We start from the raw sequence: 16,703 nt of genomic DNA, 5'->3' as shown, positions 1-16,703 counted from the left end.
CGGCATTGGAGCTTTGGGGGGTTCGAGGACGAAGGGGAGGGTATGGTCCGTTGTTTGAGCGGTTTGCCATGCCAGCAAAACCTCGAAACTTTTTGATTTTTTCTTTCTTTCTTCCGGGGGCTTACCCGGTTCGGAACTCCTGGGAGGACATGCGTTCATGAAATGCACCGTTCCTCCAAAGATGTTCCTTGCTGGACCCAGGATGAAGGCACGGCATAAGTCTATCTCAGGGCTCATGGCCGTGGCCCAGACCGGCAGGCTGACAACCTGGGACACCGGGTCGGTTCGCTGCTGTTCCTGTCAGCGTTTCTGCTGATGATGCCTGCACGCGAAGCATCCGACCGGTGCCGTGCCACGGGCCAGCGCAGTGAACCTGCCCAGGGACCTGGGATGCCGTGCTGCCTTTTCCCCCATCTTTTTCATCTTTTTCATCTTTTTCGTCTTCTTCTTGTCGTCCCTTTCTTTTTTTCTTCCCGCACTAGTTGGGAAAGATGAAACCGGTGTCCGTAGGGAACAGAGCTTGACGTCATCGTCGGCTTGCGGTGGTTCAAGGGGAAGCCGTATTACGTGAGCCTGGCCAGGCCACGCCCAGCATTCGGGCTTGCGTCTGTCCGAGAGATGGCCTGTCCACTGTCTCAAGACTGCCTTGGTTGATGGGAATGCGTGAGACGGCCCCTGCTTCGTTGCAGGATAGCACTGTTACCGCAGCACCCGTTATGTGGTTGGACGGCAAAATGGTCAATGTCAACCAATGTCAATAACGACCGACGGGTGAGAAGATTTTTTGTCGACCACCCAACCAACATACGTCTTGCGCAATCAATTGGTGCACAATTCAGTCGTGAGGTGGCTCTACAGGCCAACAGCTGCAGCAGTGGCTCCACCAGACCAGCTCTCGAATCATGTTGGTGGCGCCAAGCGGGCGTTGGACCAGCCATCGAATGGTCCAGTTGTGAAGAGGAGACAAAACAGCAGGGCGTATAACAATAAATTTTTTTGCTGTTTAGTTTGTTATTGTCTCTTGCCCGAAATTCAAAACAGAGCAAAGCAGCCAGAGCTCAGAGCGGACATAACAAACAAGAACGGGCCATCGAGACCGGGCGTGCAAACACACCATGCATGCATCGATCGATCCGTTGCAACTTAGACCTTTGGAAGGGAGATGAAGAAGATATTCCAGAGGCTGACCCAGGGCGTGGGGGGGAACCCCTGTCTCCGTCCAACCTCAAGCAAGGAAGGGATCAAAACGCATGGCTTGTTTTGACGGTTATGTCGGCGGCCACTCCCTCCTCCAGTGCCCGAGCACGACGGGGGGCATTGGTCATCGAACGAGATGTTGCCAACACCGTGGCTCAATATGGTCGGTCCCGAGGGGAAGCCGTCGTCTTGTTGGCTCACGTACAAGGTATTGCACATTGAGGAAGGCGACTGAGGGAGGCGTGTAAGCCGCAGATGACAGGAACGGCCACGGTCCGCATGTCCGACGGTCGAGATGGTGAGGCATTATCTGGCGCTGACTGAGAGGCTCTTGTCGCAGCCAGTGATACAATCGGCCTGGCCTGCAGAATGGTCTGATTAGAGTTGGGCAAGCCGGCGAGGGTCGGAGGGTGCGGGTTTTTCCGCAACACGCGTCGTTCGAGGCGATTCGAGGCCGGGCTGAAAGCGGCGAGGGCGCCCGTCTGCCCCCGGATCTGGCGGGCTACAGAAGGCGAGACTAGACTCCTGAAGTACTAAATTGCCCTGCCACAGCGCTGAGATCCCACACACGACACCACCACCACCATCTATCTATCTCACTTCCAACGGGCCGCCACGCAGGCCGCCATCTCGACTGGGCTGGGCCTTCCACGCAGCCATCGGGCGCTTGCCAATAGCGGCTGCCTCGTCATGGTGAAGCGAACCGAAGTGCACAGCTGAGTGCGCCGAGGTGCCAGTGCGGTGATTGGCGTTCGGGCCACCCTCGATATCGCCGTTCAGTCTAGGCTTCTGCCGCCCGCCCCTTGGAGGGAAATATCCCCAGGGCTGTGATTGAGGCAGCTTCGAGCCACCAAGTTTCACACACGAGGGGAGAATGGTCGCTGATGGTGTGACCATCGTCTGCCCGCCAGAGTACGAATACAGTACACGCATACGTCCTTTCCTACCTAACCAGTCCATCCACCCGTAGCTGTGCGTGGATTTTGATGGTTTGGGGGGTCGTCAACGAAAGAATCGTCAAATTGCGGTTGTAACCGAGATGCACCGCACCACACATGAAAAGAGGGGTCCTCGGCGGCTGAGAGATGTCAGAGATGCGTCCGTGTGGATCGCGGATCTGATGAGGGAAGAAAGGGTTTGAATTGGCAATCCCAACTACCTTGAGGCTTGTGGTGCCCTGCGTCAGAGGATGATGGGGTCTCGAGATGGCATGTTTTCTCGCGCGGCTCACGTCATGGTCGACAGGTGGGCGGCTTCAACGTATCGTACCGAATCCGTACACCAGAACCAGGTAGCTCAGGGAAGCCACTGCATACGGGTCCCTTGCCCGGGACCAGGACCGGAAGGGGTGAGGAAAATATAGCGACGATGGGTATCCGTACCTACCTGGGTACCTAGGCATGTTTGGCGGGGAATGGGTAAGGGGACGGCGTGTGGGCTTCCTTCCTTGCCTGTTTGGCTTGGGCGACGTCGGATTTTGGATTGCTGACGCCTGGCGGTGCTCGGAGACATGGCCATACCCGGTCGGAGAAGCGAGACGGAGTATTCTGGCACGAGGGAGAGATTGCAAAGCAAAAAGTGTGCACGCTGTCGTTACCCTCAACCCAATCTGTATTTTGTTCATTTACTTTTTGCATACTTTAATGGGCAAGAAGGCAAGGCCTATTACGCCTTCGTTGAGATGGGAGAAGTAGCAGCTGCTGCATAGGTGATGGGTTGCACCTAAGATTTCTCGGCACCCGCCAATGACTAATACATGAACATACGAAGATGCACCATTTGATTTTCCTTTGTTCTACACTTCCCGTAATGCAATAATGCGACGCATCGCTCTGGTTGTCCGCAGAGTCCGCATCCAGATGCACTGCACGGCCATGCGCACCACGAACCTGCTCATAGTCTCTAATGCCGTCATCTCTCCTCGCCTTCTTTGCCTTGCCCCTTTTGCCTCGTCAAACTTTTTTCCTGTTCCTAGGATTGAAGATTGTCCTTGCGTTGGGCCGACGGACTGGACCCTCCTCTCAATCCCTTGTCCCTCCCACCCCTGGCCGCCAACGTGGGCAAAAGAGTCGTTGTCAGATGCCTGGAAAGGAAAGGAGTGAAAAAATAAAAATAAAGAGGAACCGGAAAGGAAGGGGGAAAACCACTGATCAGCCGCTGCGTCCGACCCCCCGTCCACTTGTCCCCTCCGGCCAGTGTGTGTGTGTTTGGTAAGTTCCGAGTAATCACCTGGGTGGGGGATCCTGGCCTTGTGAATTTTCTTATTATTTTTTATTACTTTTCGCCTGCCTTCTTCGCAAGGAAGGGGCCCAGATGCGCGCTATGGAGAATTGTCAACCCTCCGGCACTATGACGCCTTTTTCCCGTAGACCCACGGGTCCGTCGCGAAGACTCCAGAAAGTGGATGCTGCTTGTGCTGGCTTGTGTTGTTACATGTTTTGTAGGAGTCACTGCAGAGTCATCGTCGATGAGAGTCATCCCAGCCTTACCACCCTTGGAAACATGCAATTTTTCTCTCACGCTTTTGTTTTGTTTTGTTTTGGTGGGCAACGTCTTGCGAGTGGGAATGGATTTTTTTCTTCTTTATGCTTCACCGTCTCATTCTGGTGCTAATCCCTCTTTCACTCCCCCTTGCGCTGGAATTTATGCCCCTGCTGCCCAGCTGATCCATCAAATTGGTACTGCCTATTCCCATGTCCATGCCGTCCCTGGAGGCCATGTTACCATCTGATGTCGGGGTCCTTCCTTTCCCCACCCAACGCCTCCGTCATAGTCCGAGCCCCTTCCGCGCGCTCTCCCATGACGAGCTTCACGTAAAATCCCATGTCGTAATGTGATGAAGCCAGAGAGGGTGTATCCTCTCGATACCCCGATGCCCGTGTGAACAACCTGACAACAGAACCCAGTGCCGTAGTACAATCCCGGTGAACCCCATTGTTGCGCCCTCGTGCGATTTGAAGCAGCTGTTCTGCTAAGCCAAGTACTCCCCGTAGTTGACCCAAACTTTTTTGTATAATGCAATACTCCGATGTAATGCCCGTTTTGTTACAGCAAGTCGACTCAAGGGAAATAAAACAAAAAAGAAGTGTTGATATGCCGATGATGCATCGAGTGGACTGAGTTGCGTGCTGTGCTGTAGTGGAAAAGGAAGAAGAAAAGAGTGTCGCTCGTCGAGTGACCAGGGGTATAATTTTTTCGGTTTTTTTTTTGGTTGTTTGGAACAGATGATTGTATCGAAAAAAGTCGTGACCAGATCCAGCGCTGCACTCTTTTCTGTGTTGCTAGCCAGCCCAGAGCCAGAGGTAAGCAGAGGCAAGTAGAGACAGAGAGGTAAACGTTGAGGGGCAGTAACAGACACAGCAGCACACCACCACCAACCATAACAACCACCACTTGTTCTGGCCCGCCGTCGAACGAGGATGCGCGAGAGCGCATAACAAGTGCAGATGCTACCTACCACGACTGCAACTTGCATCAGAATTTGCACAACTACAACAAGCGCTCACAGAGCCGGCCGTCCTACGCCACCTCCATCGCCTCGCCTGGAAAGCTCGGCCTGGACCAGTCTCGACAAGCGCGATCGATGTTCGCTCCGTAGAGCTGCTGAAGAGCTCTTCTCTTGTCGGTCCATCAATATCCAGCCGCATTGGGCACAATTAGAGGAGAGGATCAACTCACAACTTCGTTTCGTCGCGTCGACGAGCCCGCAGCATTCCTCAATCCCTACATCTCCCGGGCTGTTTTACTGTGGCAGTATCACTCCCCCGGCTTCTCACGATCCCCGTCTCTATCCAGACCCTCATTGGTAGGCACATGGACTCAATAGGTGTCAGCCAGAAACCAAGTCCCAATCAGCCGGTTGTCGAATGATATGAGGCATGACCGCGTGGGGGCTGGTGTCTGCAAAATAAATAAATAAATAAATAAAAATAGCGAAAGCCGCCGTCCCCTCTCTTCTCCTTCTCCACGCTCCACCTCTGGAGAATTGCCCTCGAGCTGCAGCAGAGAAGCCAACGGCAACGGCAACACACCACCAGTGACCGCGCGCAGGCCAGGAGAGGGTGGCCATCGAATGCTACGGCGGCGGGGGTGGGGCGTCTCCTCCCCTTTGCAGACGGGACAGGCGATGGAAGCTGGTACGACCAAGCAGACCACCTCGACGTCTTCTTTTCCCATGGCCACTTGGTCGTCTCAGTTCACCCACTAATCAAGCCCATACACAACCACGCAACGATCGACCTCGTTGCATGAGATTGGGTCGAGGGCAGGGGAGAGAGGCCGGTTGAAGGACATCGTGGCCCTCATTGGCCGCGCCTCAAATTGTGTAGATCTGACGCCAACCTCAACCCACTACACACTAACATCCTGTGGGGGTGGCCTCAGAGCAGAATCCGGGGTTCGCCATCGCCCGTCTCTGTCTGTGTTGGCTCGTCCATCCCGGCGCGTGTTCAAACAACATCATAACCCGGATCATGTCTCCTCCTGTGCCTGGTCGAGAGTTTCGGCGCCATCCTCATGACCGCCTCTACCCGGGTGTACCTGGCATGACAGCCAAACGTTATTTTGCCACGGACAACTCCAAGTCCGTTGTTCATGGGTCTCGTTCACGCAGCATAAGCGTGGTATCGCAACATTATGGGAGATATTACCCACCACTTACTTATGCCATCCTCGATCGGCTGGAATGTTATCTTCGTCTCGGTGTGTGGGCGTGGCCAATTCATTCCCGTCGCAGGCACTGCGAAACGCGATGCGGGCCAGAGACTAGCGCCTTTAGTTTAATCCCCGGTGCACAACAAGTCTGGTGTTGCCCCCATGATGAGCAACAACACGAGCTAACTCGGCAGGGATGGTGGAGATCTTGTGCTTCAAGCAAGCCGGCGCTCCACCCTCGGCCGGCGGCAATCACGGAGCCATCCTGCTAGAATAGCGAGGGGAGGGCACAAATGCTCTGCCTGACTCCGGGCAGTGAATGGCAAAAACAACAACTGTACATGACGAGAAGAAGAAGAAGAAGAAGAAGAAGCAACACACGAGCATGACAAGTAGCACCCGGTCGTCGTCCTTGCAGCTCGTCGTCCCTTCGCAACTCCGTCCCGTCGTACATGCAGTTGGAACTTGCTGCGAGCCAAAGGCGGCTAAACCTGTTCGGCGTTCACCCACATCTGTTCAGAGGCGGGGAAGGAGAAACGGAGAAACAGGCCCAGGACGTCGGACAAATCAACATCACGGCAGCCTCCCCACACTCGAGTCGACCGATGGACAGCGTGACAGCCCACCTGACCACTCGTCCCGACGCCTTCACCCAGACCTGCATTCCGCCGCCCTTGGTGCAGCTGCTGCATCACGGAATGTCGCAGGAGCCAACCCTGCCTAGACCGGCCTATCTGCCAGGAGTTCGACGGCGTCGTCACCACTGAGGAAATTGACGTCGTTACCCGTCCCTCGCGGCTGTCGTCCTATGAGGACTTTCAAAATCATGATGATTGGTCGCTTGGGCACTCAGAGTGGTAGCCCGTCCTCATGAGCGTTATCTCTCAACATGGCAGCCCCGGTTCCGATCACGACGGCCCCGGCAAGAAGACGACTCATCCCGCCATTGTTGCGATATTCGTCGTGATTGTCTCACGAATGCCGGTCGCTCTTTCGACAAGGCTGCCGCGGGTATCTGAGAAAAGCATCAGCGCTGGCAAATAGCAACGGTCATGGCCCTTCTTGTCTCTGACGATGGCAGAGAGACAAGAACCCCATGACTCCTGTTAGCCTGGTTTCAACCTAGCGGCACCCTTCAGATAAGCCATCTCTTCATGCGCCCACCCAATCAGACGGCACACAAGGCCGGCCCCGAGACGTCTTGCCAGGAACCGGCATATTTCCCAAAGACATTGGCAGGATTTAATCCGATATCTTTACCACATGGTTGTCGCCAGCCCACTCGCAACGGGAGCTGTGGGGATTGACGCAACTGATGGTGCATCCTAAAGGCCCACAAATCTGGCGTGGGATGGTGAAAGCGATGGCGAGCTCGAGATACGCGCGTGGCGTGGGTTATTACCGTCTACGCGTGCTTTGCGCCCGCATCAGATAGTGCTGCTTCGCCCCCCAAGTGGGAGCCCCCCCCTTTCCCGTGATGGCAGAGCACAGAGGCCCTGAACAGAGGTCCCAGGTACAGAAAACCAGATTGTGTGGGCCAGGACGCTGTTGCGAGAAAGGCAAATGAGATAGATTTCTACCTTGATGGTGCCGGTGATTGCAACAACCAGACCCTGGACAATCAAGTTGAAAAGGGTCGGATTTCTCGGCGTCCGCTTCGTGCAGAGGACCCCAAATGACGAAGCTAGCGTGCTGCCAATTCCAACTCTAAGGCTTGACGGCGGGAGGCTCGGACTCGGCTGAGATGGCATTAGAGTTCAATCGAGTTGCGACCGGGTCTGGGGACGAAGGAATGGGTCCCACGAAGTACAGGGCTACCAGAATCCCAGAGCACGAAAGGGCCTCAGTGATGACAATAGTCGTGGTTCTACTGATAACATGCTTTCCAGGACTTTCTCACAAGATGACGCCCCTCATGATGTCCGCCCTATCTCGATCGGGTCGGGGCTAAATGGGCATTTGGGGGGTATTTAGGGTCCTCGTCGACAGTATCCCAACGCACGCTGGCTCTTATCTCACGAAGGCGCGACGGAGTCACAGGACGTGCACTCCCGGCCGGCACTCAACTGCGCTCATTATCTTCACCTACGACAGGCATCTACGGGGAGTCGAGGACCATCTTTGATATCAGAGTGCCGCACCGCAGCTCTAGTGGACCAGTGGCACTGCCGCGTCCCTTGCACAGCTCATGCGGGAGGACAGGGACCAGCCCTGGTTTGCCCGCAAAGGGTGGTGGTGCTGGAGACGGAGTGGAGGCCAAAGGGGGTCAAAGGAGACGTGTACGGGCCAAGCGTCTTCAGACCCGTTGAGCATCGGAATGGCCTCACTAGGTTTCCTTGCCCGTGGAGTCCGATCAGCAGTCCATCACTGATTGATACCCAAGACTCGGCCCGTCTGGCAACGACGGCTGTATGGGGGTGGGTCGGTGACCATTCACCATGAATTATTGCTGTTTGACTGAGGGTCTACCTGTAATGTGAATCACGGCAAGACTTTTGTAAACGATCACGGTGTTTACTGCGTCGACATTCTACTGGTCGCTGGATAACTCCAGAACACACCTGTGTCCTCATGACACCATTCTCCAAAGACTCACGAGTCACACTACTAACCCCCGTTTCATTGGGCCAGATGGCCAGCAGCTCGATAATGGAAGCTATTGACTAGCCCCCTGTTCGGCATGGCCTCCTACCGGCCAGCGACGGACGCGCCGTTCAGCGCAGACCGAGGGCTGGGGGTGGAGAGTGACTGAGCTTTCACCAGGCCGGTTAGTGCGGGCGCGTTCCGAAGCCATCACGGCGTCAGCCGAGGGTTGAGCGATCAACCGACGAATCACCCCAAGGACCCCCCTGATACGGGATGCTGGATCTGGATGCGCATTTGAGTGTGTGCGATTGTGGCCGCCGCTGCTTCGGCCGCGTACCTTGCAGGTTAACGGCCTCTGCTGGCGACACCATCATGGCGAAACCATTCCATCTAATCCGATATCGTGGGTGGAGCACCGCGGCACGTCTTTCTGGCTTGACAGGCAGATTGAGTTTGCCCGGCCCCTCGGCGAGTGTGGAAAAGATGTAACCTCCGACTGACCGAATGCACTGGGTTCGGGGGGTAAACTTGCCAGTCAACAACGGAGTCTTTTCGTTTTTGTTTTTTATTAGACAGGGTCTTCGCCGCACGATTCCATCGATGTCAAAGTCTGAGTCAACTGAACGAGCCCCTGAAGCGTGATTGATCGAGGGACAGGCAAAAACAAACCAGAAAAAAAATTTGTCGGAAAATTGTGTTCTGCAAAGACTCGACTCGTCAAAATGTAACGTCTACCAAAGCAGCAACGGTCTCCGGAAAGCGCAGAGTGCACACAGGCGCGTTCCCGGCCCTGATTCGATCTTGGCTCCCTTGTAAGCGCGATCGTTGCCCGCACGCCTTGCTCCCCATGTCGAGTAGAGGTATTTACGGTCACCCCTCTGTCAATCGGTCTGTCGTCCTCGCCAGTCCGTTCCCCCACGCTCGCAATATTCGCTCTCAAATTTTCTCAGCCTTCGGCGAGGAACGGGCTGCCCAATCTGCACCCCTGTCCTCACGATACCCTCCCTAGAGCTGCAGTGCAACCTTGGAGGAGTCAGTAGTTTGTGCGAAAGAAAATGGCCGACTGGCGTGAGGCGAGAGAGGCCAGTGAGAAGGGGGGAGCAGGGTACGGCCACGGCCGGTCAAGCGATTATTGTTATTATTATTCTTTCGAGGATCTTTTCCCTACCCGGGCGACTTGGCCAGTCCTCGAATAGTCGTGCGTGGGTGAAGCGTCCACGGCGGCTCGGGCGTCTCTCGTGAGACCCGTCAGTGACGACATTGGAACTTCGCATCTTGTTTGGGCGGCGGACCACATCGGATTCGGAGCCTCTTTCGGTAGACAGAGGGCCTCTCAACGGGGCTGGGTCCCCGGTCCACAAGGCTGCCATTATCGAGTCTTGCTGACCGGTTCCGGAACAAGTTGAGAGTGAGTGAGTGACCTGCTGAGGTGAGCCTCCGCCACGAACGGTGAGATTCACCATTCGCAAACCTGTGCATGGCGGAACCCAAGCGGGAGAGCCATTCAGCAAAGGGCCGCTTCTGGTCCCGCTGTCTAAACCTCTGCGTCGGATTCGGCTGTAGGCTCTAGCAAACGTTGTCTCCTGTAGCCAGTGGAGAGCCAGTCTTTGGGGTAGGGGGCTAGGGCATCGAGCAGCCAGCGGGCACCTCTGCGCCATATCCCGAGAGGATGCAAGTGTTTTGGTTTGTTTGCCTGACTGCATCGTCTAGCCTAGCCTCTCTCGCTCTCTTCCGTGTCTTTCTTCAACACCCTCCACTGGCAGCCCGTCCGCCCCTGCAGCGATGTGAATCAGGGTGCGGCCAGGTGATGATGGGCATGATGTCCCATCATTATTCATCATGGAACCTCCTTGGGATGGAAGAGATGGCGGACGAGCACAAGTCGGTGCTGCAGGTGACCCAAATGGCCCCAGTCTCTCTGTCTTTGAATGTTTTCTTTTCCTGGTGCTCGTCTATCTCTAGCACGCTGCAGCTCGTGGAGAAACAGGCTTAGACCGGGCAATGCTAATCCCCGTTCAGAGACTCGAGTGTTTTAAGAGGTGGTCTGGTGAGGGTTCCACTATTCGTGTCAAATGCGGTGGTGGTGTTGCATCCAAACGAACGTCTTATTTTCTCCGCATTCTTGGTGGCTCTCCTTTTTACTCAATGTGCGAGAGGCGATGGGCAGACGATGGAACGGCGTGATGCAAAACGAAGACAGCACAAGACAAGACTGGCTGGCGCATAGGGTTACGACTCACTGCGCGGCTGACGACGACGACAACAACGACGACCAACGGCGACATGTTGGTGCCACGTTATTTCTTCCCCCGCATTCCTGGCGAAATGACGGCGGAGACGAAAGCCAAAGCCAAGCTCGCTGCTTCTTCTTGTTGCCCGTCCGTGTTGGCCCATGATTACTCCCCCCCCCCCTCCCCTGGCTTCAGCTTTAGGGGGCTCAAAGCAGGCCAAGAAAGCCCGTGCTGGTGCTCACTGCTTGCCCATATGTGGATGGCCATGGGAATCTTGGTCCCCTGGGTTATGGATAGATGATGACTTGCTAGGGGAATTCCGCACTCCGGCTCCTGGCTTCTTCGTTTACTGTTGCCCAATTAGGGGTGTGAGCCATCTGCTTTACACAAGCAGGCTGAAATTGCGGGAGTGCGTATGGTAGGTACATCTTGGTACCCCTGATATTTCACATTGGACATTGGATCGACGAATCAAGGTTTGGGTTAATGATGTTCTGACGATGCGACGAAAGCGACGACTCCCCTCGTCCACGAATTGCATCAACCTCGCTCGGGCGTAACGCCAGCCACGCCAGCCTGGGATTTCGTCGACTATTGAAGCCAACGGCCTTGAAGTTGTCCCGTCTGGATTATTTCCCTTCCTTGCTCCAATCTGTCAAGGTGGGGGGGGGGGGGGGGGTGGTTAGCTGCATGGTCTTTGCACAACGTCCACCCAAAAGAAGTGAAGCAGGGGAGGTAATAAGCAGCAGCAGCTCCGACGAAAAGGGCAGCGTGCATATCCAGACCCTGCCTGGCAGGGCCGTTGGAACCATGAACCTGTGGTTTCTGGTTGATGATGGCGTCGATTGGAGGTTGGCTATCTGCCTGTCTATCCATTCACACACACACACACACACACACATACTCTCTCTCTCTCGCTCTCTTTAGTCTTCTCTCCCTCTCCCTTCCTCTTTTGAGCCAGGGGTTAATGCCGGGGTTTGCCTTGCTGGACGACGATCACGCACAGTGCTCGACTAGCGTCCTTACATCTCGGACTCACGAACGGGGGCCCATAGGGGTCTGACAAGCGAGCATTTGGATGCGTCCAGCCAGCAAACGAGCGCATCGTCGTTGGGGATGGAACGCGAACCGAAAGAAGGACGCGTGGCTTGGCGACCTCCCCGGGCCAGAAGTCGGATCCCATCGCATCCGGAACTGCCGTTTCTCCAGGGGCATGCGACGACGAGGACGACGAGGACGACGAGTACGACGAGGACGACGAGTACGACGAGGACGACGAGTACGACGAGGACGACGAGTACGACGAGGACGACGAGTACGACGAGACGAGATTTCTTACCAGGCAGACGGGCGGGGCGGCGCTTGCACACCTCGAAAGAAACGAAGGATTTGGGCTTGACGCAACCACGGTCATGATGATAAGTGACCAAAAGCTGCGGGCTACTTTGCGTACGGTGCGGCCGCGGGCGGGCAGTAAACAACTTGTCTCGGGTTGCGAGTACTATCGAATATAGCCCCTCCCCCGGCCTCTGTAGTCTTTTTTTTCCTTCCCCCTTCTCGGCTAAGGCCTGTCGTTTCCTGTGTTGTCCATGAACGACTAGGCTCTTTTTTTGCTTGAGAATGTCGCCGTCCTGTGGGGAACGAAAGTCCCACCACCCCCCAAAGTCGACCAGGCCTACGCCATCCTCCAGTCATGTTACACGAAGGTCCGTAGCCTTGACTTTCTCTGGGCACTATGAAATTCCCGAGATCCTCCCAGACGCTTGTCGACCCAGAGAGGCGGGGAGGAGGTCACTGAAGGCGAAGAGATGTGCATCTTGGCCGTTCTCCCCAACCATTTCCGACTTATCAGCTGCGCCTAGAGACGACGGCGGCGGCGGCGGCGGCGGCGGCGGGGTCTCACACACATAACTGTCACACACACACACACACACACACACTCTCTCTCTCTCTCTCTCTCTGAGCGTGCATGCGTGTGTGTGTGTGTGTGTGTGTCTTGGAGTACGTCCTTGGTGGACGACACCACCTCGCCGGTCATGTTTGGTTCTCTGGGTGTGGCCAATAACCACCCATCCCCAAACGGTCACTGGTGTGAGGCTAAGCCTGGAGTGTTCCATGACCTTGCCTCTGTTACCATGCTATTACCCATCCGAATACTTTTTGACGCTCAACTCACGAGGGTTAATTCCAAGAGACCCCGCGCGCCACCGACCGACATGAACTAGCGGACGACGCTCCCCCCCTTCCCCCATGGCCGTTTGTGTGTGTAGCCGTTGCGTGGACTGGCACGCAAAGCCGTTGGTCTCTCGTAAGTCTCAGTTTTCTTCTTTGCGGGCGTGTTTTCTCCCGTCTCCCATACGTCAAGTGTGGCAAGTTCAAACATGCTGTTCTCTGAATAGTGAAGGGGAGGGGAGGGCCGAGGGGCGCCTCTCCTCCATCCCCCCCCCCTTGCTTCAGTACCACGTTGAGATGCAGACAACGAGCGTTCCAGTTGCAAGACCGGAGCACCGACGCCACCAGAAAGAACACCATCTTCACCGGTCGACAACGGTATGCTTTCGAAGCTTCGGCCGTCTCGACGACCCAATCTGACGTGGCGCCTTGTGTCAACCATTCCGCCCCTTGGCCCTCCGCCTGCATCCTGTCCCAAACGAGAGGGACGCATCCGTGACAGGATGCACGAGTGTGCAGATTCTCGACCATCACCACCACCACCACCCATCGTTCCATCGTCCGAGTAAGGGATGGGTAGGCGTTACTGGCACCCTCGCGCGCCACCTGTCGGCCAGCCAGCCAGCCTGGTGAGTGCGACCCCTCCGTTCGATTTCCCTGTGCAGGACATCATCGACCAGTCAGTCGACGCCAATCCCACTCCATCTAGCCCCGAATTGATGGGTCGCTCAACTCACATTCTCCTCCTTCTCGCCGCCCAGCTTGCGGGATTTGGAAGCTCCATCTCAGCTCAGCTAGGAGAATATCCCTCCCAGCGCAATCAGCCGCCGCTTGGTTCCTGTCCACACACCCGTCAGGTCCCCCTTCCCAATTGCGGTCGTGGAGGTTTGTCCTGCATCTGACCGGGCTGACCGGACACACCGCGAGCAGGATCCACAAGGGGACTGACTGGCTGATGGCATTGCCGTCTTTTCTGACGGGGCAAGGCCCCTTGCTCCCGGCTTGTCAGCGAACCAGCCTCACCACCGGGTATCTCACCCGTGGGTTCGTTGCCTCATGGTCGATATGGTCGATTAGGCGGCGAAAATCACCGAGCCAGCCAGGTGAACTGGTCCAGCCCTGGCGAAGGGGGCAGTCATCACCGGTCAGCGGGCCAATAGGAGGGGTCATCTCGGTCTGGCTGGCGATCATTTCGGCATTTCTCTTCCATTTTTTGTTTTTTTGTCGTTCCTTCGTTTCCCATCGAATCTACCAGCCTGCCAGGGGACCGTATCTCAGGGACGCTATCCTCCAGCTGGAAACACACAGGCAAGAATGTCCGGGGTTGCGAAGCACGATAACACGACACATGGAACGACGAGCGGCCGCCGCCTGGTCGAAGAGGGACCAAACTGGCTGGCGGAGCCCACGAAACGCCCGATCCTTTCTACGCATGTGTTTAATTATCCGCCATGGACACCGTTCAAACAGAGAACGTGTCAGCAAGGAATGATTGAGGATGTCAGCCAACCTACCGGGTTCCCGTCCTTGCTCTATCCGCATCTCTCCTGTCAAGGCCAGACCTGCGCGCGCGCGCGCGCGCGCGAATGTCGAGGTCCAATCGATGACCCGCCCATCTCCCGAACCGCTGAGGCCTAGAACATGGGGCCTTTCCAACCGGCCCACTGTCCAATTTTTTTTCCTTTTTTTTTTCTTACCTAGGGTATTTGTGCAGAAAGTGCTAAGGAGTGAAATCCCGCACTGATCAAGTGAAAAGTCCCCCTTAATCCCACCCGTGGCGGATATTAAACTTGCTTCGGCTGCTGATCATGTCCGAATGGGCTGATACGGCTCTGAATTTTCGGTTCAAAGGGGGGGGGGGGGGGGGGGGGTGAAGAGTAACTTGATCGGCGAAGACAAGCCTGCCCAGGGGTAAAAGGAGGTAAGCATCCATAGGCAAAGCACACATAGATTAACAAAAGAAGAAAGAACCCTCCCCATAGCCGGACTCGCATCGGTAGTTGGACAGCACAGTAACAAAAAAAAGAAGGAAAAAAAGGAAGCGGACTGCTATGGCCGGTGACATGGAGAAGGGCGGGCACAGACTCCGGTTCTTCACCGATGAGGGGCCGGGCTTTCTTTTTTCTCGTCTGTCGCTTGCCGGCAAGGCGACGCTCCGGGTGCGGGAATGATGGCCCCACATCGGTGGGCGACGCGATGCTGGCCAGCGGGAGGCGGCAGCTCAGTTGGGGGTTCCTGGGAAAGAGCCCAGGCTTCAGCAGCGTAGGCTCCGCTCCCTTGCTTTCTCGGTCTGCGTGCGGGGTCCCGGGCAGCCTGAGGATGAGGATGAGGATGAGGATGAGGACGAAGATGAAGCATGGGGATTAGGCAGCCGGCCCTTCCAGTCCAAGTCGGGGATGCTGAGAAATTCCTCTTCATAGGTAGCATGAGGAGCCGTGGGGGGTTGGCGCTTTAGCGCTCGTCCCGCGGGTGGCCCAGCCAGGCAGAGCAAGGCGTCCTGGATATCCAGTTCGATCAAAGAGAGGGCGCGCCAGGACCCTGCAATCGACCGGATTGTTTCTTCATGCAGGTCGAATCACGATGGAGCGGAGCATGCGCCGCGGGCGATTTTGAGCTCCCTACATACATACAGTATCTCTCGGTTGCAAACCGATCGGTCAGCCTACCGAGGACACATCTTGGGCCACTGGCCTTCTGCCGACAACACTGGGACTCCTTCCCTCCCGCGTGGACAATCTTGGCGACCATGGGGGGTCGCCATCGTAAGCGTCATCGAGTCGGCGCTGTCGATGTTGCCATTGCTCGAGTACAACGGGTTGAGGGAATTATGGGACTTGGCCATTTTTGTTGCAGGCGAATGCTAATTATCCATCCCCCTGTCTGGTGGCCAAGGCTGTCGAGATGGAAGCATCACAGTGACGAAACAAACAGAGATCTCATCGCCGCGGTTTGCTTGGCCCTAGTCGACAAGCAGTTGGGTTTGTCTCTCTATCCTACCACCCGCCCCCGATAATCTAGATGATCATCTCCTGGGCCCTCGATTCATGGGGCAGCAATGCCCGGGGTAAGACTCCCATGACCGATCTGTTCTTTCGGGTGCTTCTTGCGAGCGATCCAGGCACATGGGCTGACCACAATGTCGAACGACGAATAGCCTGGCCTTGCACATCGCACAACCTGCTCGCCGAGTCGCACCCACCACATGCGGTTGACCCCTCGGCTGCGCCAGTACCTAATGCCTAATGCGCCACGATCATGCAATCGCCGTCGTCGTTCGTGTCGCGCGGGGGTTCGAGACGTATGCGTCGTCCCGTCGATGTGACAGCTTGATTCGGGTGTTGGCGACGGTCGCCCAAGAATGAAGTCAGCCTCAGCCTGGGTGTGATTCGGTGGTGGGCCGGGGTTGGAAGGTCAAGGCAACGGTGACGGTAGACCCCCCTACGATCGTGAACCTTGTCTAGGTGCTGGTAGATCTGGCCGATGGTCGTGGAACAGGGTAGGCAGGGGCCGATACATGTCGATCGCGAGTCTGGATACGCACACGACGCTGTGGAGCATCGTGAGAGTGTTTTGGGGTTAGTCTTCGGACTTTCTCAGACCGCGGAGGTTCCCAATATGAACGCAAGCAAAAGCGCCCGAGAGGATTTTGGCGCCGCCCCTCGCGACGCTTCATGGAGATATGGGTTGACTTGGACTGTCCAACTGTCTGTCCTCTTATCACTGGCACGCTCCGGATTCCGACTGCGCGCCAGACATCCTCTTTCACACGCTTACTACGGAGAAACAAGCCAAATCCATACTGTCTGTTAGGCCGGCGCTCCAGCCAACCATTTTAGAACTGGTTCCAATGGCAAGCGCGCGGTT

At 56.1% G+C, this 16,703-nt stretch overlaps 5 protein-coding genes across 5 annotated transcripts; 2 read left to right on the top strand and 3 right to left on the bottom strand.

Annotated features, from left to right (window-relative positions):
* Positions 1–1,788: 1,788 nt before the first annotated feature.
* On the bottom strand, positions 1,789–2,094 carry CDEST_06473 (uncharacterized protein; the record flags this gene model as incomplete). The annotated part of the gene is made up of 1 exon (XM_062922632.1): positions 1,789–2,094. One exon carries the CDS (start codon positions 2,092–2,094, stop codon positions 1,789–1,791), a length of 306 nt encoding a protein of 101 aa, XP_062778683.1.
* A 1,724-nt stretch (positions 2,095–3,818) lies between these two features.
* CDEST_06472 (uncharacterized protein) lies at positions 3,819–5,074 on the bottom strand. Its single transcript, XM_062922631.1, has 2 exons — positions 4,876–5,074; positions 3,819–4,815 (listed from the first exon to the last, which is right to left on the bottom strand). Exon 2 carries the CDS (start codon positions 4,670–4,672, stop codon positions 4,169–4,171), a length of 504 nt encoding a protein of 167 aa, XP_062778682.1. The 5' UTR covers positions 4,673–4,815; positions 4,876–5,074; the 3' UTR covers positions 3,819–4,168.
* Positions 5,075–5,374: 300 nt separating this feature from the next.
* CDEST_06471 (uncharacterized protein) lies at positions 5,375–7,135 on the top strand. Its single transcript, XM_062922630.1, has one exon. It carries the CDS (start codon positions 6,303–6,305, stop codon positions 6,615–6,617), a length of 315 nt encoding a protein of 104 aa, XP_062778681.1. The 5' UTR covers positions 5,375–6,302; the 3' UTR covers positions 6,618–7,135.
* Positions 7,136–11,533: 4,398 nt separating this feature from the next.
* Positions 11,534–12,118, bottom strand: CDEST_06470 (uncharacterized protein). The gene has a single exon (XM_062922629.1). It carries the CDS (start codon positions 12,079–12,081, stop codon positions 11,632–11,634), a length of 450 nt encoding a protein of 149 aa, XP_062778680.1. The 5' UTR covers positions 12,082–12,118; the 3' UTR covers positions 11,534–11,631.
* A 517-nt stretch (positions 12,119–12,635) lies between these two features.
* On the top strand, positions 12,636–14,684 carry CDEST_06469 (uncharacterized protein). The gene has a single exon (XM_062922628.1). The coding sequence runs from the start codon at positions 13,795–13,797 to the stop codon at positions 14,329–14,331; it is 537 nt and encodes a 178-aa protein (XP_062778679.1). The 5' UTR covers positions 12,636–13,794; the 3' UTR covers positions 14,332–14,684.
* The last annotated feature ends 2,019 nt before the right edge of the window (positions 14,685–16,703 follow it).

Source organism: Colletotrichum destructivum, chromosome 4 (assembly GCF_034447905.1).
Source record: "Colletotrichum destructivum chromosome 4, complete sequence".
Classification (NCBI taxonomy): domain Eukaryota; kingdom Fungi; phylum Ascomycota; class Sordariomycetes; order Glomerellales; family Glomerellaceae; genus Colletotrichum; species Colletotrichum destructivum.
Note: the sequence above shows the minus strand (reverse complement) of the source record. Positions and strands in the feature narration are given on the sequence as shown.

Excerpts from the sequence above, each read along its gene's own strand:
- CDEST_06470 (XM_062922629.1), bottom strand. The coding sequence starts at position 12,081 with ATGACCGTGGTTGCGTCAAGCCCAAATCCTTCGTTTCTTTCGAGGTGT.
- CDEST_06469 (XM_062922628.1), top strand. The coding sequence starts at position 13,795 with ATGGCATTGCCGTCTTTTCTGACGGGGCAAGGCCCCTTGCTCCCGGCT.
- CDEST_06472 (XM_062922631.1), bottom strand. The coding sequence starts at position 4,672 with ATGCAAGTTGCAGTCGTGGTAGGTAGCATCTGCACTTGTTATGCGCTC.
- CDEST_06471 (XM_062922630.1), top strand. The coding sequence starts at position 6,303 with ATGCAGTTGGAACTTGCTGCGAGCCAAAGGCGGCTAAACCTGTTCGGC.